Genomic DNA, 26,387 nt, shown 5'->3' with positions numbered 1-26,387 from the left:
CATTATATTCTACTTTCTAACATATATGATGGTTAAAACCCATTTCTCAAGTGATGTTTAGCTCAGCAGTTTGTGACTTTAATCACAAAAATCCACTGATATAACACAATAATTGATAATGCTTCTCATAGACATCGAAGCAGTTCCTTCTTTTGTTTCCAGGGAAAATGATTGTGTTTTAAATTTCTGTAGCCTGATTCAACTCATCTCAAACCCTTTACCAAACAGCCTCTTTTTCTGACGCTCATTTAAATCACTCCAGTGCACCTAAATGAAAAACACTTGAGATCCTATAATATCCTTTCTTTTCTTACCTCCTGCACCACTGGGAGGGATTTCTTAGCTCTCTGACATAAGGGAGACCAGTAAATGACAATCAACAATGGCTATCTTGGTATTATAAGGCACTAAATAAAAGTTTATTAGATTGCATTGGCCATGTCAACAAATACAAAATTCAATAGGAGATGGAGGTAATTATTTTGAGAATTTCATAGGTATGATTTTGAACAAAAGTAGCCTGCCAGGGGAGGGTAGGGGCAGCTAGGTGACTCAGTGGATAGAGCACCAGCCTTTGAGTGAGGAGTACCTGGGTTCAAATCCGACCTCAGACACTTAATAATTACCTAGCCATGTGGCCTTGGGCAAGCCATTTAGCCCCATTGCCTTGCAAAAATCTAAAAAACAAAAAAACGGGGAGGGTAATTTCTGAAAGCATTAATGTAAATATTTCACTTATCTATACTTTTTCTGAATGAACAATAACTTTCACATGCCATAAGGTTGCTTTACTTGGAAAGTTTTGGTTGTTTTCATTTTTTTCAAGAAACAATGACACATTGTTCCTTAGATGCTTTGTGATGTGGTATAGTGGAAAGAGTATTGAACTTTAGATTAGAAAACCTTTCATTTAGACGCAGCTAGGTGGTACAGTGGATAGAGCACTGGCTTTAGAGTCAGGAGGACTTGAGTTCCAATCCAGTCTCAGATACTTAATAATTACTTAACTGTGTGACCTTGGGCAAATCATTTAACCCCATTACCTTACCAGAAAGGAAAAAGAAAGCCTACCATTTATTAGCTAGGTAATCCTGATTAATTCATGTAACTTCTTTTTATCTCTGTTTATTCAACTGTAAATAGAGATGATAACTGCCTAAGCCAGTTATTAAAATGCTTCATAATGCCCAATATAAAATTTTAGGGTGTGTCAGAGATGACATGGTGCATGGGAAAGAACTTTAGGCTTCAGAATGTAAAGGAATGAAGCCTCCATTGCAGTCATATTAGGTGAACTCAAATTCTAACATTACCAGCTGTGTGAGTTTAAACAAATCTCAAAAATTCTCTGATTCTCATTTTTTAATTTGTAAAATCAACTGGAATAGATAAATGACTTCAGTGTACCTTTTCAGATCCAAGTCTGTGATGCAATCAATTGTAAAATGTTATCCTTGTAGAGTCTTTTTTATTTTTTTAATGAAGAATAATTAAGCAAAATGGAAATATGGTAACTTTCATTTCACAAATGAAACAGTTACTATGGGGAAAAAAAGATCTTGAGTAATCTTGGGTTGTCTTAATTTGGATTTCACTTAAAGTTTCCAAGCTGTTGAATAAAACAATATAAAATCTGTTTACTTATGACTCCTGAAGTGATCAGTATGAATGGATATGGTTCAATTAAATAAATTTTTTTTTGTTAGGCTTAATTGGAATTTTTTTCTTTTCTTCTTCAAATGTTCTATCTAAATATCTAGATCTTCAGCAAAAGAATATTAGTGACATGTCTGTTTAGTCATTAAGAAAAAAATCTGGGGGCGGCTATGTGGTGCAGTGGATAAAGCACTGTCCTTGGAGTCAGGAGGACCTGAGTTCAAATCCAGCCTCAGACACTTAATAATTACCTAGCTGTGTGGCCTTGGGCAAGCCACTTAACCCCATTTGCCTCACAAAAACCTAAAAGAAAAGAATCCGTTTTCTTTATGATATATATTTGCATGTTAATATAAAAATTGCCCTTTAGTATTTGCCATTTAATAAATATGAATTCACAAAATAGTCTCCATACCCCCATAGCACCCTCTGTGACACAAAAAAGTATCCTTAATGAGAAAATTGGCTGTTAGACATATTCAATAATCCCTGTACATTTAGCAGTTAAACTTTTTAATCAAAGTATTTGCTTCTTTTGTAATACTGTTCCTATAGAGCAGTAGTACCTGAATAGTAATAAAATGTCAAATATTTTCTCTTTTTAATAAAAACATGATCATTCTTTATTACTTCATACTCCTTTTTCTTTTTTTTTACATTTTCTTTTTATCTTTTTTCTCAATGATGTAAACAAAAGCTTTTAGCATTCATTTAAAAAATTTTTGAGTTCCACATTCTTTCTCCTCCCCATCCATATTTTAAATTATGACTAATTTCCATATTCGTTTCCTTTACTGTCTCTGAGAAAGCAATTTGATATAGGTTATACATTTTCAGTCATGCAAAACATAGTTCCATATTAGCCAGGTGGCAAAGAAAACACACACACACACACACACACACACACACACACAAAACTTCAACAGGAATAATAAAGTAAAAATGTATGCTTCAATCTACATTCAGACTCCATCAACTCTTTCTTAGGTGGTGAATAGCATTTTTTCAGCACAAGCCCTTTGGATTTGTCTTGGATCATTGTGCTGCTGAAAATAACTACATCATTTAAGATGTCAAATATTTTCAATAAAAAGTAATGTTTTCCAAAATGCTGAGGGTTTTTTGGTTTTGTTTTATTTTTGCTTAAAAACTTTTTTTGGATATTTATGTCTAAATTAATGGGAGCTCTAAGATGATAGACCCTTGTCCAGCTTCAGTTGGTATACAGTTATGAAGTTTTTTCCTCAGCTTTGCCATATTGCTAATCATATTCACATGCTATCCACAATTCTTTAAAAGTGCTTGATTCAGGGGACAGTGGAGTCAGGAGGACCTGGGTTCAAATCTAATCTCAGCCACTTGAAAATTACCCAGCTCTGTGACCTTGAGCAAGTCACTTAACCCCATTGCCTTGAAAAAAAAAAGGAAAAAGAAAGTGCTTGCCTTGTGGTTTTGCTATTCTCTAGAATTTGCAGTCCATTACCAGAGCTAAATCAATCACTATCATTGTTCAGGCCCTATCAGTCTAGAAACCAACAATAGTAAAGTGTTCCTGATTCAAGAAAGGTAAATCAAAATAAAACAATAATTTAGTAACAGTGGAACTACAAAGAATCACCAAATGTATCATGATGAAAAACATGACACATTGTATTGCAAATATATTGGCTAAAAATTGGTTGATACAATTAAAGCAGAAGGGATAAATACAAGCACTGTTTTGAAACAATCATATCATTTTGCAAACACCTTTTTTGTTAGATCACTTCCCCCTTTGTTGTTTGAAAACATAACATACACTGAGTATCACTAGACTGTCTCCCTATTAAAACACTGAAGCAACAGCCTTCTGTTTGGATAACATTTGGGTAGTTCATCTACATAAAATTCTTTATGAAGGCAGTTTACTTAGCAAAACCTTCTAAAATGGAAGATGGATTATACGAGTATTATTCTACCCATTTTATTTTATTTTTTATTTTTTGCAAGGCAAATGGGGTTAAGTGGCTTGCCCAAGGCCACACAGCTAGGTAATTATTGAGTGTCTGTGACCAGATTTGAACTCAGGTACTCCTGACTCCAAGGCCAGTGCTTTAGCTACTGCCCCACCTAGCTGCCCCTATTATACCCATTTTACAGATAACAAGAGAAATTGAAAAAAGTGAATCCTCACATCCCAGTTTCTATAGAAAACCTTTCCCGTGCTCCTCTGCTGATAGACTCTTCCATTTGAGATTACATTTGATTTACATTGTGTATATGTTCTCTATATACCTTATTTGAATGCTCTTTCCTCCATTAGATGTGAACTTCTTAAGAATTTTTTTTAATTGCCAGTTCTCAACATAGTTCTTTGCTTTTAACATTTAATATATGCTTATTGTTTGACAGACAGTAAATGGAAATCCTGAGACTTGAACTTGGATCTTCTAATTCCAGTCCAGTACTCTTTCCCTTATACCTTTCTGTATACAATTTAAATTCCCATAAAGTCCTATTAGGTGGAATTCAATACAAATAATTATTATCTAATCAAATTGTCTTGGAAGAGAGACATAAATATTTTATGTAATAGATTATGAAGAAAATGCAGATCTTAGTGCTAAGAAAATATACACAAGCAAGGCAAGATTAAGTGGTGAAGAGAAAAAGAAAAAAAGTAATCAATTTAGGGGGCGGCTAGGTGGTGCAGTGGATAGCACACTGGCCCTGGAGTCAGGAGTACCTGAGTTCAAATCTGGCCTCAAACGCTCAATAATTACCTAGCTGTGTGGCCTTGGGCAAGCCACTTAACCCCATTTGCCTTGCAAAAAAAAAACAACCTAAAAAAAAGTAACCAATTTATAGATTGTGAATAAACCTTAAGCTGATGAAGGCTGTGGTAGATTATTCATTAAATTATAAGCTCAAGAGCAGTGACTGTCTTTTGCCTCTTCTATATTTCCAAAATTTAGACAGTGCCTAGCATATAATAGAGGCTTAAGAAATATTTATTGAATTGAATCTAAAAGATGAACCAAAGATCATCAATTGCTAGGTTTTGTAACTTCCAAGAACTTTTTTTTAGGATTGCAATAATTTGGAGCATGTGCATTTATGCTCCTGCAATTCATTCCCCGCCCCCATCTTTTATTGCTACAGAAAAGATTATTTCTTAGTTTTAAGGGATTTTTTTTCTTCGATTAAACTCTGAACCCAGTTGAAATTTCTCAGTAGATCACCATCTAAACAACATCACAACTAGGTCAGAGAAGCAATGGAGCATTTCAAAGGTGCTTCCTGAGTACAATTTACCCTCCCCCCCCCCCCAAGTCAAGAATATTCACATCTGTCTTCTCTACATTCTGGGAAGAGATGATGAGTGTCTTTGATGCTGGGCAGTTATGAGTAAGAAAACAAACAAGGAAATAAAGACTGAAGAAATATGTAAAATTGGCCCCCATTCAGAAAAGGACAAGGCTGGAGAAGCACTCCCTAATTTGTATGTTTCCATATATCTAACTCACTTTCCTTTGTATGTATGATTCTTGAGGCACTTACATACATGTGTCTAAGAATAAGACGGTAGAGATCCATTCAACTATATGAATGTCATCCACAGATGAAGTTATTTGGAATTTAACTGATTGAAACAATGTTTTAGAGAACTAAGTGCACATGTTTTTTTCATCAGAGACTATCCTTTTTTGTTAGGGGAGGTAGATGAAGCTGCTGCTCCATAAATTGACAGGACTCAGATATCAGACCTCTCACCACCCAGTCCTCTGAACTTCTTGACTAGCCTCAGGTCTACGTTCTATGTCTGGAAACAATTACATTATTTTCCTCATTATGCAATATCATTAAAATGTCTATTCTACTATTCTGTGAGAGCAGTCACATCTTTGTTTGTTTGTGATGATTTTTTAATTCTCTTTGTCCATGTGAAAGATTAAATTGATTTCAAACTGATATTATTGAAATGATGGTGTGGTCCATCAAAATCACCTATGGATGGAAAGCTAGTATCCTTAGACAAATCACAGAATCTCAAAATTGGGAAAGATGTAGATATCCTTTAATACTCTATAAGCAGGAATTCCTTCTCCAACATTCCAGAAAGATGCTTCAACACCTCTAGTAAATAGCCCCACTATCAATTGAGGCAGCTCATTCCATTTGTAATTATTGGGAATATTTTCCCTTACCTCAAAACCTAAAGTCTTCTCAGCAGATTTCATCCTTTGCTCCTACTTTTGCCCTCTGGAATCAAACAAAGGAAGTTTAAACTCTTTTATATGGTAGCCCACCAGGGACCTAAAGAATGAAGAATGCTTTCATACTCTAATCCAATCACAGGTTTTCAGACTAACAGAAAAAATGTCTTCATCTGATCCTTCAGTGGCTCAGCATCCATTTCTTAGAGTCCTTCTTGGATTCCTTTCTCAGAATGTGATAATGTTTTTTAAACTTAACTAGATCTGTTATTTTATTAATATTATTCTTGTCCAGTCATTTCAGTCCAGTCCAACTCTTTAAGATCCCATTTGGATTTTTCTTGGCAAAGATACTAGAGTAGTTTTCCATTTCTTTTTCCAGCTCATTTGACAAATGAGAAAACTGAGACAAACAGGGTTGTGACTTGCTCAGGATCAGTGTCTGAGATCAAATTCAAACTCAGGTCTTCTCATTCCAGGTTTGACACTCTATCCACTGCTCCACCTAGCTGCCACCTAACTGCTCCCTTTATTGGTATAAGAAAGAGCAAATGAGAAAACACACCCAATCAATGCAAATAGATACCTGCCCTTCAATTTGTAGTTTTAGATAATTATTTAGGAGCACTGAAAAGTTCATTTGACATGTCAGAAGTAGGTCTCGAACCTTGGTCTTTCCAACTCTGAGGCTAGCTTTCTAACTCGTATGCCACATTTCCTCTTTAGAGGCATCCAGAATCTAATGCTGTACCTCAGATGTAATCTGAGGAAGGAAGACAGGAGATAAAACTTCCTGTTATAAAAGAACAATTTTGGCGATTCATCAGACACTATTGAAAAGATCTCAGAGAATTATCAGATTTGCAAATGCTATTTGGGGACTTAAGCATAGCACAATTAAATTTGGTACAAAAGAAACTTTTAGATAAAAATTATCCCCCCCTTTATTTCTTTAAATTTTTGTATTAAAAGATACTTCTAACTTGAGGATTATGCTTCCCAATAGGGCTGAGGGCCTATTGCAAATGTTTCGTGCATTCATATGTGCCTCAAGCTTAATCAATTTGTCATTAATTTTTGTCAATCAAAGAATGCTAGAGGAATAACTACCATCAAACCTGAGAACCCTTTTTCTATTCAAAAAGAGATCCAAATACTCAGAAAGTATGGGAAGCACTGTTGTAGACCCATATTGGCAAATCTCTCCCAGAAGTACTTTGTTGTACTTAATGCTTAATTAAGTTTTTAAAAATTTTTAAAGAAAAATTGCCTTTCATTTTGTCAGTGGTGACCATAAAGTGGGAAGACAATATAGAGAGAAGATTGTGGCCAAACTTTTACTAGAGTTTGCAAGTTAAAGAAAATCTAAGTGAAGATACACACACATATGTATATATGGATAAATGTATGTATCTCACAATTTTTAAATTTAATCTACATTATTAACATTGTCTTACATTTAAACAATCAGTAAATAATAAATCAAGTTCTGTTTATAGAAGTTTTTGATTTCCAAAGTATAAATGCTCATATTGAAAATTTATCAATTGCCTCTCCATTTAGAGTTGGCTCCAGGACATACCTAGTTCTTTTATTTCTTGTCATAATCTACATACAATATAGAATTTGTCTGAAAATTCTGCCTCATTTCTGCACTTCTTGTGTTGAGGCCAATGTCCTATTTCATATTAAATTTTTCTCTTTGTCTTTTGGACATTGCCAACTAATTGATTGGAAATGATTTTTGTCATTGTTTGACTTCATATTTTTACAATTTTACATTTTTTTCAGTTTTTCTCTTTTTCTTTTGAAGAGAATTGGTGGAAATAAGAGAAAATAATTTATTGAACATTGAAATAGAATCCGTTTTTTAAGCATAGAAGCAAAAAAACTCATAGATGCAGTTCCCATTCCTAATTTGAAAAGTAATGTAATATTTATTTAAAAAACAGCAAAGAGGGGGGGCTAGGTGGCGTAGTGGATAAAGCACCAGCCCTGGAGTCAGGAGCACCTGGGTTCCAATCCGGTCTCAGACACTTAATAATTACCTAGCTGTGTTGCCTTGGGCAAACCACTTAACTCCATTTGCCTTGCAAAAAAAAAAAAACCTAAAAAAAAAATTAAAAAACAGCAAAGGATACAGAAATGTTCAAGTGGATAGTTCTTATTCCTATAAACTGCAAAAGCATAACATGAAACTAATTGAATGAAGACATTTCTTTTGGAGATACTATTGATCAACTACTTAGCTTTACCATGATCTAATTTGCCACAAGACTGAAACTTGGGAGAGCAACAAAAAAGATAGTTCTCATACCTGTGGGATTCCCTGAAATATAGATACTCTATGTTGCTTGTTAAAAGTCAGTTATTTTAGGTTACCAATATGTTGTGAAAGTTTTATTGACTGACTTAAAATTTATGTTAGGGCAAAAAAAGGAGGATAATCTTTCTGCGTAAATAACGGTAACTAGGGATATCTGCAATTAAAGCATTTTTCTGCAGAAAAAAAGGCTTTAAATCTGAAATATTTGAGTGTAAGTACTTGATATGACTGTTTTAATACATATGGCACCTTTCTATTTTTCCATTTCTCCTCTATATATGATAGTTTGACACCAAGTCCAGGGTTCATTATTCTATGAATACACTCTAGAAATAGAAAATGCTTAATACTTGCCAAATGCACATGGAGAAGAGTCTATAGGATAGTAAAGTTGGATGAGACAGCACTTGCTCTGATCTATTCCAATATATAATTCTACCTGTGTTTTCCATCTATTTTCCAGTCCTTATGGGTAGAATGAATGAATCTACTTCACAGCTATTGAGTACCCACATTATCAGGCCTCTCATTTTTTTATAGCACCTTGCAGCCAATTGGCCCAAAGTAAAGAAATTAGACACCATTTCCCTTCCACCATTAATCTAATCAACATCAAGGATAAACCCTGGTGCTAACCTATTCTTCTTATAGTGGAAGCCTATAATAATCTAAAGTTCTTTAGCTAGCAAGTTCTCTTTTCTTGTGATTTGGAGTTGCTGATGCCAAGTTTCACCTTCCACTTTCCTGCCACTACTCATATCCACATCAACCTTATTTATCCAATGTTCCCATGCCATTCCCATGCCATTTCCCCTAATAGATGCTGTCATCCATTCATACTGACCTATTTACTATTCCCCATGCATGATAGCATCTCCCGCCTTCCTCCATTGGGTCCTCTGGATCTTCCACTCTACTTGTTCATTCACAAATTTCTATTCATTATCTTCCTTTTCATTCTTCTTCCATTTCCTTGGAATCATAAAAACTTGGCTCCATCTAGAAGACACTGGTATAATTTAGGTACTTTGTTTTATGCAGTGGTCTAATTTACTATGGAGCTAGAACTAGGAAAGAAAGAATAGTTATCATTCCCATTAGATGGCCTTTATTATATATCTTTGACTAATTTGTCCAAAACTGGATTTCCTTTTCAGAATCAATTTTTCTTTCTTTGATTCTACTCTAAACTTTCTTTCAAAGCAGAAAAAAATCAGCATAGAGTGAGACTTTGCTTTAAGGAGTGCCTCAGTTGCCACTTCCAGAACCTTCCCCTATACTACCTCTTAAAAAATCATTATCTTTTGAGATTCATGACAACCAGATTTATTACCCTGATTCTGAATACAGTTATCTCCTAGGCCCCAAACCACTCTCCATCTTTTCTCACATAAATCAGTATCTAACTTAGTCTTCTCCTTTAGCCCAATGTTGTCCTTTACGTTTGTGAACTTCAGCATAGAAGTTTATGTTTCTCCAAGTACATTCTTCCTTAGTTCCCACCAGAGACACCTTTACTCCACTCCAGTCACACACAAAGATGTTCAAAGCTTTGATCTCATCATCATCCAAAAATATTTTACCACCACAATTCAAAGCGGAAATTTCTGTTTGACTATCAGCACCTGTTCTTCCTTCTCTCTGCTTAATACATCTTAAAACTATTATTCATCTTTACCATGAGCTCCATTCACTGCACTTCTTTGCTTTTCTTTTCTAAAAATTCTTGTTCAAGTATCATTCTCCTCCCTCAGAATCTGAACTTCTTTAAAAATGCTTTTGCACTAGAAGGACCAGAATTTAAGGAGCAACTGCATGGATGGACTAAGCACCTTTGTGCATACTAGAGATAGTATTTTTAAATTATTTTTTCACAATAAAATTATAATATTTACTTGAAATTCTTTGCATTTATAGCAAATTTGTACATATAGGAGAAATAGCACATTATAATAAAATTATGTGAATATTTAAATCATTTAAAAATCTTATCATTTGATTTATTTGACACCTATGGTCATTCTGAGTTCAATTGGATATTAGCCATTATCTTTGAAATCATTGCCCCCTTTACCCAGTCTTCCCCAGCCAAACTCCTTTCTTGGATTATGACCACTACTACCATCTCTGCTTCTACTCAAGTGTTGCTGACCAGTAATAGAAAAAGTTCACACAACTCTGTAGACTTTTTTTTATTATTTTATTATTTAATTAATCTTATTTTATTAATTATTTCATTAATGCAAATAGAAATTATTTTATTAACCTTAACCAAGCCTTTCCTGTCACACACCAAACCTTATAGGTTTCTTTGATTGTCTCCTGATCTCATACACCATACACATCTCTTTCCAAACATTCCTGCTAAACATTTCTACTTGAATGTGTCATAGGCATTTCAGACTCAACATGTTCAAAAGAGAACTCAAAAAATATAGGTCTGACTATTTCACTGCTTAAGAGTCTTTAGAGGTTCTCTAGTCCCAATAATAGAATAAAATAAAAACTCTTTTGTCTAACAATTAAAGGCTTCTACAGATTATCTCCAAACTACCCTTCATACTGCCAAACCCCTAAAGAAAGGTGTAGGTACTTATTTGCCCTAACAGATGCTGTCATCCATTCAAACTGACCTCTTTACTATTCCCCATGCATGATACCATCTCCCAGATCTTTTCAAAGAAAGAGGTTCTACATGTCCTCCTTCTCTAACCCTGGTCTTGCTTCCAATTGGAGATTAAAATTGCTAGTTCTCTTTCCCTGAAATTACTTTGTAATTGAACTATATGTATTTTGTATATACTTCTTTGTATGCTTGTTTTTTCCCCATCATTTGAACATAAGCTCCTTGAGGGCTGCGATTTAGTCATTGCTTCCAGAAAAGTCTAGTACAGTACCTGGTTGCTGGTATTTACACTTTTAAAAAAATTTAACTGATCCGAGGCCTTTTGGGAAGTCAAAATACCTAGAATTTTGAAAATGATTTGAATGTTGATATTGTATTAGTGGTAATACAAAGGCAAACCTTCTTAAACACAGTCTTTCTTCCTTTACAAATGAAAAAGCAGAAACCTACTTCTCTGGTCTCCTTTTCATGGCCACTACATTTTCTCGCCACTTTTTTGTCATTCTCTTTTCTCATTCCCACAATATAAGGAAAGATATTATAAGCAGGGGCAGCTAGGTGGTACAGTGGATAAAGCACCGACCTTGGAGTCAGGAGTACCTGAGTTCAAATCCGACTTAAGACACTTAATAATTACCTAGCTGTGGGAAAGCCACTTAACCCCATTTGCCTTGCAAAAAAAAATGTAAAAAAAAGATATTATAAGCATTTTGTTTTTTAAAAATGAATATTGAAAGATTTACTTAAGGAAAAAATGTTCAAAAGGAAACATGACAATGAGTTTCTGATATTTTACTTTGAGCTCTCAGTTATCAGCAATATTCCATTAATATTCATCAGGCTGTATCTCAATTAATCAGGTAGTTAGAAGGAGCATATATTGACAATATTAAAAAACTGACATATTAATATTAAAATATATTGACCTATTGACAGGGTATAGGAGAGAATTGAATATGAAGGTATAAGATATTATAAAGATGGAGTCAATGAGTGAAAAAGGAATATCCTGGGAGAAAGGGAAATAAGAGGTAAAATGGGCTAAGATGTTTCATATAAGAGTGAAGAAAAAGCTTTTGCAATGGAGTGGAAGCAAGGGAGAGAATGAATAAACCTTCGTTCTCATTGGAATTGGCTCAGAGATGAAACAACATACACACTTAATAAGGTATAGAAATGTTTCTTAACCTAGAGGAAAACGAAGAGATAGGGAATGAAAGAAATGGGACGGGGGATGGGGAGAGGAGAGTGTAGGTGATAGAGGAGAGAGAAGATGGTGGGGGAGGGTAGTCAGATACAACACACTTTTTTTGTTTTTTGCAAAATGGTGGGGTTGGGTGACCTGCTCAGGGCCACAAGACTGGCTGGTTATTGGTGTCTGGGATGGGATTTGGGCAGGTCCCCCTGGCTCCAGGGCCCATGTTCTCTGTCCAGTGGACCACTGGCTGCCCAACAAAACACTTTTTTTTATTTTTTTTCAAGGCAAATGGGGTTAAGTGGCTTTCCCAAGGCCACACAGCTAGGTAATTATTAAGTGTCTGAGGCTGGATTTGAACTCATACTCCTGACTCCAGGGCCGGTGCTTTATCCACTGTGCCATCTAGTCATCCCAACAACACACTTTTAAGGAGGTATGAAATGAAAGGAGAGAGAGAACAGAATAAATGGAAGTGGGAAGGAATGGATGGAGGGAAATACAATTAGCAATAGCAACTGTGGGGAAAAAATATTGAAGCAACTTCTCTGATGGACTTATGATAAAGATTGTAGTCTATCCCAGAGAAAGGACTGACACCATCATATCTGAACAGAGACCAAAGTATATTTTTTCTTTTTTTCTCACTTTATTTTTCTTGAGGTTTTCCTATTTTTGTGTGGGGAGGGGAAATTATGTTTACTCTTTTTTTAAGGTTTTTCAAGGCAATGGGGTTAAGTGACTTGCTCAAGGTCACAAAGCTAATTATTAAATGTCTAAGATCGGATTTGAACTCAAGTCCTTCTGACTCCAGGACCAGTGCTCTACTCACTGGACCACCTAACTGCCCCAATTCTGTTTACTCTTACAACAAGACTATTTTAGTAATGTATCCCATTTAAAGTTTGCTGTGGATAACTAGCTCTTCTATCATTGTGGTAAACTAGCTGCTGTTGTTTTTTCTAAGCACTCACTGTAAAAATAAACTTTAGATTTTTTTTGTCTTCTCACAATAATTAAAAGTGAAATATCTTGCTCTGTTTCTGAAATCTAAACCTGACTTGATTTTTAAGTCACTAAGCTGTTTAGCTTAGAAATTGCTTTTAAAGAACTGCTCCCACATGAAAGCTGGAGGATTGGGTTCTTAGAAGTAAAATATACATGGACTACAGATTGGACCTGAAGAGATTTTAACATGATAAAGTCCTGCTTTATCCCCTATACTTGATTTGTGGGTGTATTAGAAAGTTGTCTTCTTACAATTGCATACTCTTAGGACAGCTAAGCAGTGGATAGAGCATCTGCCCTGGAGTTCAAGAGGATCTGAGTTCACATTTGAATTCAGACACTTAATAATTGCCTAGCTGTGCAAACTTGGACAAGTCACTTAACCCATTGCTATAAACAAACAAACAAACAAACAAACAAATGAATGAATGAATAAATAAATAAATGAAAACTGCATATTCTTTTGGGGTTTTTTTTTGAGAAGCAAATGGGATTAAGTGATTTACCTAAAATCACACAGTAAGTATCTGAAGCTGGATTTGAACTCAAATACTCCTGACTTGAGTGCCTGTGTTCTATTCACAACACCACCTAGCTGCCCCTTCATTTACATCATTTACTTTTTACCCAAATTCCCTTAATCAGAGAAGAAAGCTTTTTTTTTTTTTTTTTTTTTGGTGTTTCCCACATTAACAAGATACCACTACAAGACCATCTTCAAAGCTTTGGTATCATAATACCTGTTTCTCTAAGTAATCCTCATGTTAAAATAGAAAAATGTCACCAGGGCAGGCAGGCCTTGCAGAAGAGGAATGAATTATGACAGAAACACCAAGTGTAACAACAGAGATAAAGGTAACTACTGCAAGTCATCCAGAAATAGTCATCATATATGCCAGAATAGGTGGCAAAATTCTTTTTAGCTGAGTGATACATGTACACCACCTGAACCCATTTTAAACCATGTACTCCCAGGAAACTCAATTTGTTTGATATCAAATCATTGATAAAAATGAAAATTTGACAACAATCCACTTTCCTGACCAGTGTTAAATATTCACAACTTGTCACTGAGCTTACAGGAACATTTCTGACTTAGGGCTATCATAGAAGTTTATCATTTTTCATACATCTCTAGCCTGTGATTATATAGACAGCATAAAAGAGAGTTATATGATAACAGAGCCTAAAAATAGGGCTTGTATATAGATGACTAATAGAAATGTTGTATGAATGCATAAATAAATGAGGAAGTGAATGAGTCCATGAAATTTGACTAATATTAAGTCTTTTAGAACCTGAAATTCAAACTACATCTGAATTCAGAAAATGAATGCACTTACCCTTTTGTGAAACTTTTATTGTTTCTTATAGCTCTCCCTTCCTCCTCCACCATCATCCCCCTGCCCAATTTGGGTAAATGCTATATAGTTTACTCTCCACCTAGGATGGTGTAAGCCCCTTTAGGGCAGGATCTTTTTCTTCCTTTCTTTAGTGACAGTACCTACCACAGTGCCTTGCTCATAGTAGCTGCATAATAAAAAGAAAAAAATGTTGAGCTGATTGAAGGAATCAGCCTAAGATTACATTTTATGAATCTTTTAATTTATTTAATATTTTATTTTCCTTAATTAGATGTAAAGAAACTTTAACATTCTTTTAAAAAAATTTTTTGAGTTCTAAATTCTTTTCTTCTGTTCCTCCCTTAACCCTTATTGAGAATAAAAGCTATTTGATATAGGTTATACATATGTTCTCATGCAAAACATATCTCCATATTAAGCATAAGATTACATTTGAAAATGTAATACTGTAAAAAAAAATGTAGTACTGTATAGTAAGTAGCCCAATTCAATTCAGTTCAGTTTAGCTCTGCTGTTAATAATCTGTGTGATGTTGAACAGGTCACTTAACCTCTTTGTGCCCTAGATATCTGAATTCAGCTAAAATTTATTAAATACATAGAACCAGGAAGGGCCTGTAGAATAAAATTTTTAAAAGACATAATCCTTGCTCTCAAGGAGTTTACATTCTGCTGTAAAATGAGGGGATTAGACTAGATGATATCTGTGATCCCTTATAGCATTAGCAATCTTTTGGCAGTTATTCATTCCCTGCAGTTATCTAATTTCTTGCCCAGACATCCTTCCTGTTGCCAAAGCCCAGCCTCATCTTCCTCCCACACTCCTTCTTTACCCCTTCTACTGAAGGTCACCTTTAAAGGATACAGGAGCCTATAAAATATTATTGATGAATTGAAGAGGATTGGGTTCTTAGAATTAATATATATATATATATTAGTAATATAATAATATATATAAATATATAATATAGTAAAGATATATAATATATAATTAGTAATATAGTAATATAATATAATATAATATGTGTGTGTATATATATATATATACACACACACTGCAGATTGGACCTGAAGAGATAAAGTCCTGTTTTATCCAGTAATCTTCCAGGCTTCCAGTCTCAGTGATAAAATATATATATATGCAATGGGAGACAGGGAGGAAGAGAAAGTGAGCATGGAGTTTCAGATAAATGCTACAGGAGATGGATTGTAACAAACTTTGATAAAGAGAAAAGGGTTGAATGAAAATTTCTAAGTGAGCCCCAATTCCAGCACTGGCGATTGGTCTTTCTTTTATCCCCTCATGGGGGTCCTTAAAGTGATAAGATCTTTCCAGGCAGAGAATGTTGCTTTAGAACAGGGGAGGGAAACCTTTTCTCTGACAAGGGCCATTTGTATATTTATAACAAAATTCTCAGGTCATACAAAATTAGGAACTTAAAAATAGCCTGTTTTATTTAATAAAACATTTAATTAATTCACTCCTTAAAAGCTCCTAGATTTATTGAATTTTGATTCCCGCCTGCAGTTCCTCTGTCAGCACCAGACCAAATGATTTTTTGGATCTCACGCAACCCCTGATGAACATTCCCTGCCCTTGCTTCAAAGGGAATCATTGTGGTTACCACCAGAGGAGTCTGGTCTGTTTGAGTTCTCCTGAAAATTATGAGTATTTCATGATAATTGTGAGTATCCCATGATAATTATGGTAAGATAATTTTTTTTCAGAATCTTTGTTTCTGAGTAAGATACAAAGGTATCTTGAATTCCTGTGGATGAATGAACAGGAACAAGGGATCAGGAGAAGATGAGTATGAGTTGATTGATAATTATGAATAAACATTTGTCTTCAAAGTGATTCTCAGAGTTGGATGGGATTCTAAAAATCATCCCACCCCTGAGCATGAATCCCCTACAGAATTAATGATAGTAGTAATCCACTCTTTTAAAAAATAAAAACCTCCAGTGAAAGAAAAATGTATTATGTTCAGGAATAACCCATTCATTTTTGATATTTGTAATTAAAAGGAAGATTTCCCCTATGTTCAAATAAAATCAGCTCCACTGAGACATTTTCCTGTTGTTCTGCATCTTATCCTTTAGGGCAAAGTAATAATTTTTATTTACTGTTATGGTCATTCAAATATGTGAATGTAGAAATTTTCCCTAATTCTTCTCTTCTTTTGGATATTTTCCTTTAATTCATTCTGATGGTCCATGATTTCTAGGCACTTTGGCATCCTACTCACCTTTTTTTTCTAAATATGATTTAGTTTGTGATTGTCCCTTTATCTGTGTGTGGTATTACAGGACCACAATAGGATGCTAGCAATGTTCTGACTAGGAGTTAAATAAACATTTGAGAAAACATAAAAATTCTTGGAAAAAATATTGCATATTTTTCTCCCTAGGAAACACAAAAACGAAAAAGTCCAATTTGTGAATAAAGAAAAATATTCTTTTAAAGCACTGACTATTTACAAAGCACCATCCTAAGTTTCAGGAGTATGTTGAAAAAAATGAGTCAATCCCTGCTCTGAATTTATCTCCTGGTTCTATACTCTTCATGTTAGCTGAATGGTACATGCCTGCTGAATAGAATTAGCCTCAGTTGTATTACTATACTCTAACTAAAGGCAGTCAACTTTCTCAAGAAAGTTCATGTCAGGGATGTCCCTGATTCTGGGTTAGAAAGGCAGAGCCTTTATGACATAATTTATATCAATAGGTTGTCACACTAGGTAAAATAGTTTGACTAAATTTTCAATAAGCCTATGTTTTTGATTCATGACTAAGAAAACTTGCAAAACTAATTTTACCTGGTGATGCTTCTAGCCATATAGTGGACCTATTTTGGTGTTTGTCAAGACAAGTTCAAGAATTGTAAACTTTGGCCAACTAAGTATTTCAGAAATAAAAATTGGAGGAACATCATTTCAGAAGCTAGTCTTGTTTAATATATCATGTAAATAGAATTTTCTCCCCACAGTAATCTATATCTTGTCTTAATCACTTCAGTGGGGAGTCGGGGCCGGGGGATTACATTGGGCTCATTAACAAAAGAAGCAATAGGTCTTATTTTTATTCTAGTTATTTTCCAGAACATTTTCAAATGTATGCAGATTAGCTGGAGGTCAAAACTAGTAATAAACTGAGAGATGCTTTGCCTTTTAACTGTGTTTTTAGCAACTCAGAAAAAAGGAAATGACCAATTATTTTTGGCTCAACTCTTGATATCCCCCTTCTTTCTCTTAATCTTGTCTAGAAAACTCTCTCTCTCTCTCTCTCTCTCTCTCTCTCTCTCTCTCTCTCTCTCTCAAAATTCTAGGACATTTAATAATAGTTAACAGTTCTATAATACTTACTATGTATCAAGCACTGTGGGAAGCAATTACATTAATATCTTCTTTAATCCTCACAGCAACTCTGAGAGATAGGTGCAGTTATTATCTCTTTTACAGATGAGAAAATTGAGGCAAACTGAGATTAAGTGACTTACCTAGAATTCTATCAAAGTGTTATTTTTTTTAAAACAAGAAGTGTATTAATATTGTACTAGAAATGTTAGCTGTAGCAATGAAAAGACAAAGAAATTAAAGAAATCAGAATAGACAATGAAGAAAAAAACTCATTCTTTGCAGATAATATGATGGTATATTTAAAGAATCTTAGAGAATCAGTTTAAAAACTACCTGAAGTTATTAACAATTTTAGCAAAGTTGCAGGATACAAAATAGGCCCACATAAATCATCAGCATTTCTATATATTACCAATAAAGTCCTGCAGCAAGATATAGAAAGAGAGCTACCATTTAAAATAACTGTGAATTATATAAAATACTTGAAGAAACCCAAGAGAAACCCAGGAATTATATGAACACAACTATAAAATACTTCACACAAATAAAGTCATATCTAAATAACTAGAAAAATATTAATTACCCATGGCTAAGTAAAGACAAGATAATAAAAATGACAATTCAACCTGAATTAATCTACTTGCTCAGGGTGGTACCAGTCAAATTATTGAAAATATTTTATAGGGCTAAATTAATAATACAATTAATTAAATAATTAATAACATGACTAAATTAATAATAAATTAATAATAAATAAATGAACACAGTACTGATAACTTAATTAATATAAATAAATGAATAATAAATTAAATTACTAATAAATAAATAATAAAATTCATCTGGAAGAATAAAAGCTCAAGATATCAAGGGAATCAATGAAAAATGCAAAAGAAGGTGACCTAACTGTACTAGATATCAAACTGTATTATAAAGTGGTAATTATCAAAACAACTTAGTACTGGTTATGAAATAGAATGATGAACCAGTGAAATAGACTAGGTACAAATTACATTATTATGGTAAATGACCATCATGATCATCTATATGATAAATCCAAAGATCTAAACTTTTGGAACAAAAAAGTTAATGTTTAGCAAAATATCTGGAAAAACTAGAAATAGTATGACAGAAATTAGATATAGATCAATATCTAACACCATATACCAAAATATGGTCAAAATGGGCATATCATTTACACATAAAGGATGATATTATAAGCAAATGTGGAATTATTTATGTCAGATTTATGGATAAGGAAGAAATTAGAATAAAAAAAATATAGAAATTATTATAAATTATGAAATAGATGATTTTGATTATTTGAAATTTTTAAAAAATTATACAAACAAAACCAATGCAACCAAAATTATTATAAGGAAAGTTGATAACTGTGGGAAAATTTTTACCATGAGTATAACAATAGAGATAAAGGTCTCATTTCCCAAAAACAGAGAACTGTCAAATTTACAAAAATACAAGACATTCCTTAATTGATAAATGGTCAAAAGAGTTTTCAGATAAAAACCCAAAGTTATCTATAGTCATATTTTTAAAATGCTCTAAATAACTATTGAGTAGGGAATGCAAATTTAAACAATTTTGAGATACTAGTTCATACATATCAGATTGACTAATGTGTCAATAATAGAAAATGATAAACATTGGGAGGGTATATGAAAAAGCTGAAACATTATAATGCATTATTGGTGGAATTGTGAACTTATCCAATCATTCTGGAGAGCGATATGGAATTATTTTCAAAGAGAAACTGAACTGTGTATACCTAGGACTATATCCTCAAAACATTCAAAAAAAGGGGGAAAAGGTATATTTGTGACTCTTTTTTGTGGTGGCTAAAATTTGGAAATCAATTGCTGAATGTCTAAATAAGCTATGGTAAATAATCGCAATAAAATAGCGTTATGTTATAAGGAATGACAAGCAGGCTGATCCTCTGTAATGAATTATATAGATTCCTTTTTTTTGTCATAGTCATTTCCAAATAGAACCCACTTTCCCCATCTAAAACAAATTCCTAGAATGAAAGTAAAATAGTTAATCAAAACCATCTGATATGATGGCTGTGCCTGATAATATGTCACATTCTGTATCCATTGCCCTTTACCTCAGTGATAAGAAAAGGGAAATTTGTTTTAACACCTTTCCTTGGACTAAAAATAGCAGTAAAATTATTGAGACTACATTATTGTAATAACTGTATATATTTTCCTGCTGGTTCTGCTTTTATCATTTTATAGCAATTCATAGGGGTCTTTTCATGTTACTCTGCATTTTTCATATTTCTCATTTCTTTCTGCATTACAATGAATTCCTGTTTTAACAGAACAGAATGGATCGTGGATTAAAATAAGTTTATGATCAATGCTTAGAAATCCAATGTTTGAGGGTGGCTAGGTGGCACAGTGGATAAAGCACCAGCCCTGGAGTCAGGAGTACCTGGGTTCCAATCCGGTCTCAGACACTTAATAATTACCTAGCTGTGTGGCCTTGGACAAGCCACTTAACCCCATTTGCCTTGCAAAAAAACAAAAAAACCTAAAAATAAAAAAATAATAAAAAAATAGAAATCCAGTGTTTGCACTGTTATTGTGATCCATAGATGCTTTCTGCATACATGCTTACATTTTTATGAAATAATCCTCTTAGCCTAATATTTGGAACAATAGGAGAGATCAGGAAGAAACATGGGGAAATTATTCCAATCTAATTTTTGTGAGTTTTTCATTGATTTCCAACTGTTTAAGTTCCAGAATATTGATTTCAGCAAATTTTTTTTAAATTGGATATGTTTCAGATGTTTAAGACCTATTGCTTATTTTTTACAACCAGCATAGCATTTTATTTTGAGGGGAGGGGTGTTTTACAAGGCAATGGAGTTAAGTAACTTGCCCAAGGTCACACAGCTAGGTAATTATCAAGTGTCTGGGGTTGGATTTGAACTCTGGTCCTTCTGACTCCAGGGCCAGTTCTCTATCCACTGCACCACCTAGCTGCCCCCAGTATAGCATTTTAAACCCTGTCTTTGTTGTAATTGTATTTTTCTTTTTATTTTTCTCTTAATTCCCCCAGAAAAGAGGCACAATTAGATGAAGAAGGGCAGTTTCTTGTCAGAATAATATATGATGATTCCAAAACATATGATCTGGTTGCTGCAGCAAGCAAAGTTCTCAGTAAGTACACGTCATTTATTTTTAACTTTTTAAACTACCTTCTCACCTGAGACATTTGGGGGGAAATGTTCTCATTATTTCCTTCTTTATGTCCATAAGCCTGTGGTCACTAGGGAAAATAAGGATTTCGTTCAATTCAATCTAACAAAAGTTTACTGTCTTTTATATGCACATTTTTGTGCTAGGCAAGATGAAAAAGATACTTTCCCTGTCCTCAAGAAACTTAAAATCTACCAGGGGTTATGACATAAAATAATACATTAATATAAGTAGAGCATGAGAGTAATAAAGGAAAGACATGGACAAAATGCTCTAGGAAAACCTTAGGAGGAAGAGAACCCTTTCAACTAAGGAGGGGGTATGATAGAATAAGATTTTAACTTGAATAAAGTTTCAGCAAAGCTGAACTTTGAAAGAAGAGATCTCCACAGCTGAAGTTAAAGTACATTCTAGTTAGGGGAGAGGATGCTGCAAAATGAAAATGGAAGAGAACTGGACAAAATCAGGTAGTCAGGACATTACATAATTGAGCTAAAAGTATATGAAGATGATTAATGTGAAAGAAGACTGGAAAGATGGGCAAAAATCAGATTGTGGAACCCCCTAAATGCTAGGCCTAAGGAGATTGAATTTTATCTCAGAAAGTAGAGAACCACTGAAGTTTTTGAGCAAGAAAGTTATGTAGTCAGACATGTTTAGAAAATTTTCAGCAGCATGATTGATGGACAGAGAGTGACTGGAGGTAAGAAGTATAAGTAGCAGTGAAGAGGCTAACCCAGGGACATAGTAATGTGAGTTGAGAGGAATACAAACATAAGAGATATCATGGAAGTAGAAAATACCAAGTTTAATAAATAGTTGAATGTAAGAAAGATGTGAAAAAATGACATTATGGGGTGGCTAGGTGGCTCAGTGGATAAAGCACTGGCCCTGTAGTCAGGAGTACCTGGGTTCAAATCTGGTCTCAGACACTTAATAATTACCTAGCTATGTGGCCTTGGGCAAGCCACTTAACCCCATTTGCCTTGCAAAAAAAAAAAACTAAAAAAAATGACATTGAAGTTTAAAATATAAGTAAGTGAGGATATGGAAAATAAAAAAAATTGGCAATAAACATTTAGAAATTGAATTTAGAAAATTGAAAAGAATGAAAAACAGCATTAACAGAGCAAAAGCAGAGATAGTTTGATTCTTTAATAAAATTACAACAGCAATACAACAAGGCTTTAAATGTAATTGAGCTCAGATACCTCCAAAAATAGCTTAATAAAGTTGCAAAGAGGGACAGCTAGGTGGCTCTGTGAATAGAGAACTGGTCCAGGAGTCAGGGGATCTGAGTTCAGATGTGGTCTCCGATACTTGTTATTTATTGTGTGACCTTGGGCAAGTCACTTAACCCCATTGCCTTACAAAAAAGAAAGTTGCAAAGAAAGAGAGTGTGTAGTAATTGACCCAGAGTGGGAGAATACCTGCATAGGAGTACCCAGTTTTGTTTCTACCTCACTTTTATCTCTTCCCTTCTGAAAATATCTCCATGATCCTTGCACACACAGGAGAGAACTCTTTCACAGTTCATGATCACCACAAACATGCAGATGTAGTTTTGAGAAGAAAATCTGAGAGTACAATAAAAGGATGATTTATCTTACCTCCAAATCTTAGACTGAATAAAACAACAGGAAACTAAAAAGGAGTTGGGACAGAACTGTTTCTGTTCCTTCTTAACTCCCAAACTCTCACTTATCTAATATAAATCTAATTACACACCTTCCTTCCTCACTCAGAGTTGAAAACTTTTTTAGAGGCAAACTTTGGTGATTCTCAATGGAGAGCTGCTCTTAGTCTCCTAAACATGAGCTCAAATAACCCCTTTATTTCACAGGGGACATATTTAATTCAACCTGATATGTGACATCAAAAAGAAGAGAATATCCTATTTAATCCTAATTAATATCCTATTAATCCTATTATCCTAGTAAAAATGCTTATTAATAGGAACTTACATTATCATCTCATTACTGTGATTTTAAAATTATTGAACCTAAATTATCAACAAGCAATCAACATACCAAGCAGTGTATATAGAAGGGAAAAAAACAATCTTGAAAGGATATTAAACATATTGACATTTCATATGTCTAATATAATGCTAATACATACACACACAAAAGTTGTTTAATATAAGGGAGTTTTGTAGGAAGGCATTAGTATTGGAGTATCAGAAAAGGTTTCATTTAGAAGATAGTGTCTCCTTTATTTTGTAGAGGTCTTTAGAAGGATGGTTAAGGACCTGAGTATTTCTGGGTGGGAGATGGGAAATGGGATTTGTGTAAGGAAATGAAAGAATGTCGGTTTGGCTGTGTGGAGTGTGGGAAGAAGATTAAACAATATCCAGTGAATCTATAAAGGTAGAAATGAAGTTGTATAGGACCTTAAAAGAAAAGCATCAATGTTTATATTTTATTCTAGAGGTAATAGAAAGTAATTGGGGTTGGTTGAGTAGAAAAGATGGTCATATTTACATTTTAGAAAAATTCCTTTGCTGTCAATGTGTAGAATGAACTGGAGTGGTGAGTAAGGAATCTAATTTGGAAACTATTGCAATAATCTAAGTAAGAAATGATGACATCCTAAATTAAGGTGGCAGATATGTCAGTGGAAAAATTTTAGATAAAATAAATTTTTTATTTTTGTATTTTATTTGAATTTAGAAATGTCAGGATTTGCCAAGTGTTTGAATATGTGGGATGAAAGAAAATTCATAGTTGGAGAAAATGCTAAGATAGCAAATATGAGACACTGGAAGGTTGTTGGTGCTTTTGATGAAAATGGAGAGCCTTAAAAAGATAAGTTTTAGACATTTGGAGTTTAATTGATATCCAGTTTGAAATGTCCCACAAGTGAAGGATGATAGAGGACTAAAGCTTGTGGAAGAGACTGGGGCTTGTGGAAGAGGAACACAATAAACTGCATATATTAATCTTACATTTTATATGTCTAATATAATGTTAATACATATACACAAAAAAATGTTTAATATAAGGTAGTTTGGAAGGGAGGCATCAGTATTGGAGGATCAGGAAAGGTTTCATTTAGAAGATAGTGTCTTGGTATAAACTGCATATAGATGATAGTTAAACCCTTGGAAGCTAATCAGATCCCCAGTAGAATATAGTGATAGAAGAGAAGAAGGTAGAGAATAAAGCCCTGAGGAAGGCTCATCTTACAAGGAATGATGTAGACTTTTCAATTTTTACTTAAGTTCAATAATGAAAGAATTTTTAAAAAAACGAATTATTTTCATGACCATCATATAGTCTAATCAGAGAAGGAAATATTTGAGAAAGCTATTAATACAGGGGGAAACCAAGACCAAGAAAGATGAAGAAACCTCAGATCTCCCTAGTGACCCAAAATTAACTCCAAACCACCACGATTAACAATCAGATTGTGTCTTAGGAGAGAGAGAGAGAGAGAGAGAGAGAGAGAGAGAGAGAGAGAGAGAGAGAGAGAGAGTAGCTAAATAATTTTTCCAACCTAATCAAAAAGTCAAATAAATTTATAGGAAAAAAGTCATCTTCTTAAACTCTGTGATTCCTTTGGTTATTAAGATTTCTTCAAAATGTCAGACTTCAAAATAGAAAGACTTTTTAAGCAATGTAAAATGTTATTTCCTTCAAACAATCAGCAAAAATTCATTTCAATTTTGCTCCTTTTAAATGAAATAAATTCAATGATAATAATAACTTATGAATTAGTAAAAAACAAAATGAGCATTAGGAAATTTTGAGGGGGAAAAATAAATTAGAAATATACTTTTATGTACAAATCATCTGATATAAGTGTATTCTTTTGAAAAACTCTTGCAAACTTTCTCTTTTGGTTTTCTTTCATGACAAACTTTTTCTAAAGTCATCTGCAGGAGTATTGAAGACATTTTAGTTAATTTTAGCAATAATCATTTATAATGAAAATTCCCCATGCCAAGTTCTTAAGTAATCAAACTTTTTTCCCCCCTAAACTTTTATATAGATCTCAATGCAGGAGAAATCCTCCAAATGTTTGGAAAGATGTTTTTTGTGTTTTGCCAAGAGTCCGGTTATGATACCATTCTCCGTGTTCTGGGCTCCAATGTTAGAGAATTTCTACAGGTAAAAAAAAACGTTATGTATTTATATTATTATGTTGTGTCTCTTGATTGAAAGAAGATTGTACTTTTCCCCCTTTTCAGTTTACTTGATTAGAAGAAAAAGTCAAGGCTGTCTCATTAATATCATCTCTACAGTTTTTTTTTTTTTTGGCAAATGAAAGGCAGGAGAAAAATGGAAGAGGGAGCTATTTCTGGGTGGAGCAGGTTATTTTAAGCACCCTCATTTGTGAGAGAGACCCTCTTCTGGAAATGTATTAGCTTTGAAAGTGATGTTCTTGTTTACAATTGATATTTCTGACCTGGCTGCTGAAGGTCTTTCTGGAAAGTGATGTCAGTGTGTGACACCAGCAGAGCTGAAGCCCAGCTTAAGGGAATGTAAACCAGTTCCTATCCAACTGCATTACTGATTTAACAACCACAGCAAGAACTTGAGTGTTTAATCAAAATGGCTGATGTTTACATAGTAACATTTCCCCCCCTGCTGAACTTAAAACAGTATTAAATCAAGATGGAAACTGGTCTGCCCTTACCTCCATGGATTTGACTAGTGTCAGAAAAGCTCTGCTTCTTCATGAAGTAGCTGCTTGCAGAAATGTAAATTGAAATTAAACATGCCATTTTCAAGTGGGTTTGTTTGGAGATTTAGTCTCTGGTCGTATTTTTGGAATTTGAGGCAATAATCAGTGTCTTATACTCTACTGCCCTTAGACTACTGTCATCTCACTTGCCAAGGTGACAGCTTTAATTATCCTCTAAATCATCATGTCCCTTACAGTGCTCGAACCTAGATCTCTGACACATATTTGCCATGTCTGCATAATCAAGGAGCACATAGTTGCGTTGTGTTATTTGCTGCAGGATTCCTTGTGGTTACTTTCATATAATAAAACAGTGAGAGAATAAGCAGTCATGAAGGGTGTGTTTATTGATTTTTAATTGAATTATGTTTTTTGTTTTACACTCCAACCAATAAAATTTTATTTGAAAAAATTAAGCATAAACATTAACAAATAATGATAGTCTAATTAAGTAGGTTTTAAAAACACAGTATTAAAATTAAAAAAAATTCTTAGAAGATACAATACTTTTCTCACCAATATTTGTTTATTGTAACTACTTAGTATAATGATTGTTTTCATGAGGACTATATTTATATAAAGTAATATCATTTTTGAAGTAGGTACTTTAATAGGAATTCTCAAAGCATTAGCAAATAACTTTATTTTTTATTTATTTATCTTTCCAACTACAGGCAAAGAAAGTTTTCAACCTTCATTTTTCTGTAAAGTTTCAAGTTCCAAATTTTTTTCTCCCTCT

General features: G+C 33.8%; 1 protein-coding gene across 2 annotated transcripts in view; it reads left to right on the top strand.

Moving 5' to 3' along the window:
- The window catches only part of GUCY1B1 (guanylate cyclase 1 soluble subunit beta 1), a 69,762-nt gene that overhangs the window by 9,370 nt on the left and 34,005 nt on the right, over positions 1-26,387 (top strand). For both annotated transcript variants that reach the window (XM_074229066.1, XM_074229067.1), the window contains exons 3-4: positions 20,820-20,920; positions 24,953-25,071. In XM_074229066.1, the coding sequence (XP_074085167.1) occupies positions 20,820-20,920; positions 24,953-25,071 (220 nt within the window). The remainder of the gene's footprint in view (positions 1-20,819; positions 20,921-24,952; positions 25,072-26,387) is intronic.

Source organism: Macrotis lagotis, chromosome 3 (assembly GCF_037893015.1).
Source record: "Macrotis lagotis isolate mMagLag1 chromosome 3, bilby.v1.9.chrom.fasta, whole genome shotgun sequence".
Taxonomy (NCBI): domain Eukaryota; kingdom Metazoa; phylum Chordata; class Mammalia; order Peramelemorphia; family Peramelidae; genus Macrotis; species Macrotis lagotis.
Note: the sequence above shows the minus strand (reverse complement) of the source record. Positions and strands in the feature narration are given on the sequence as shown.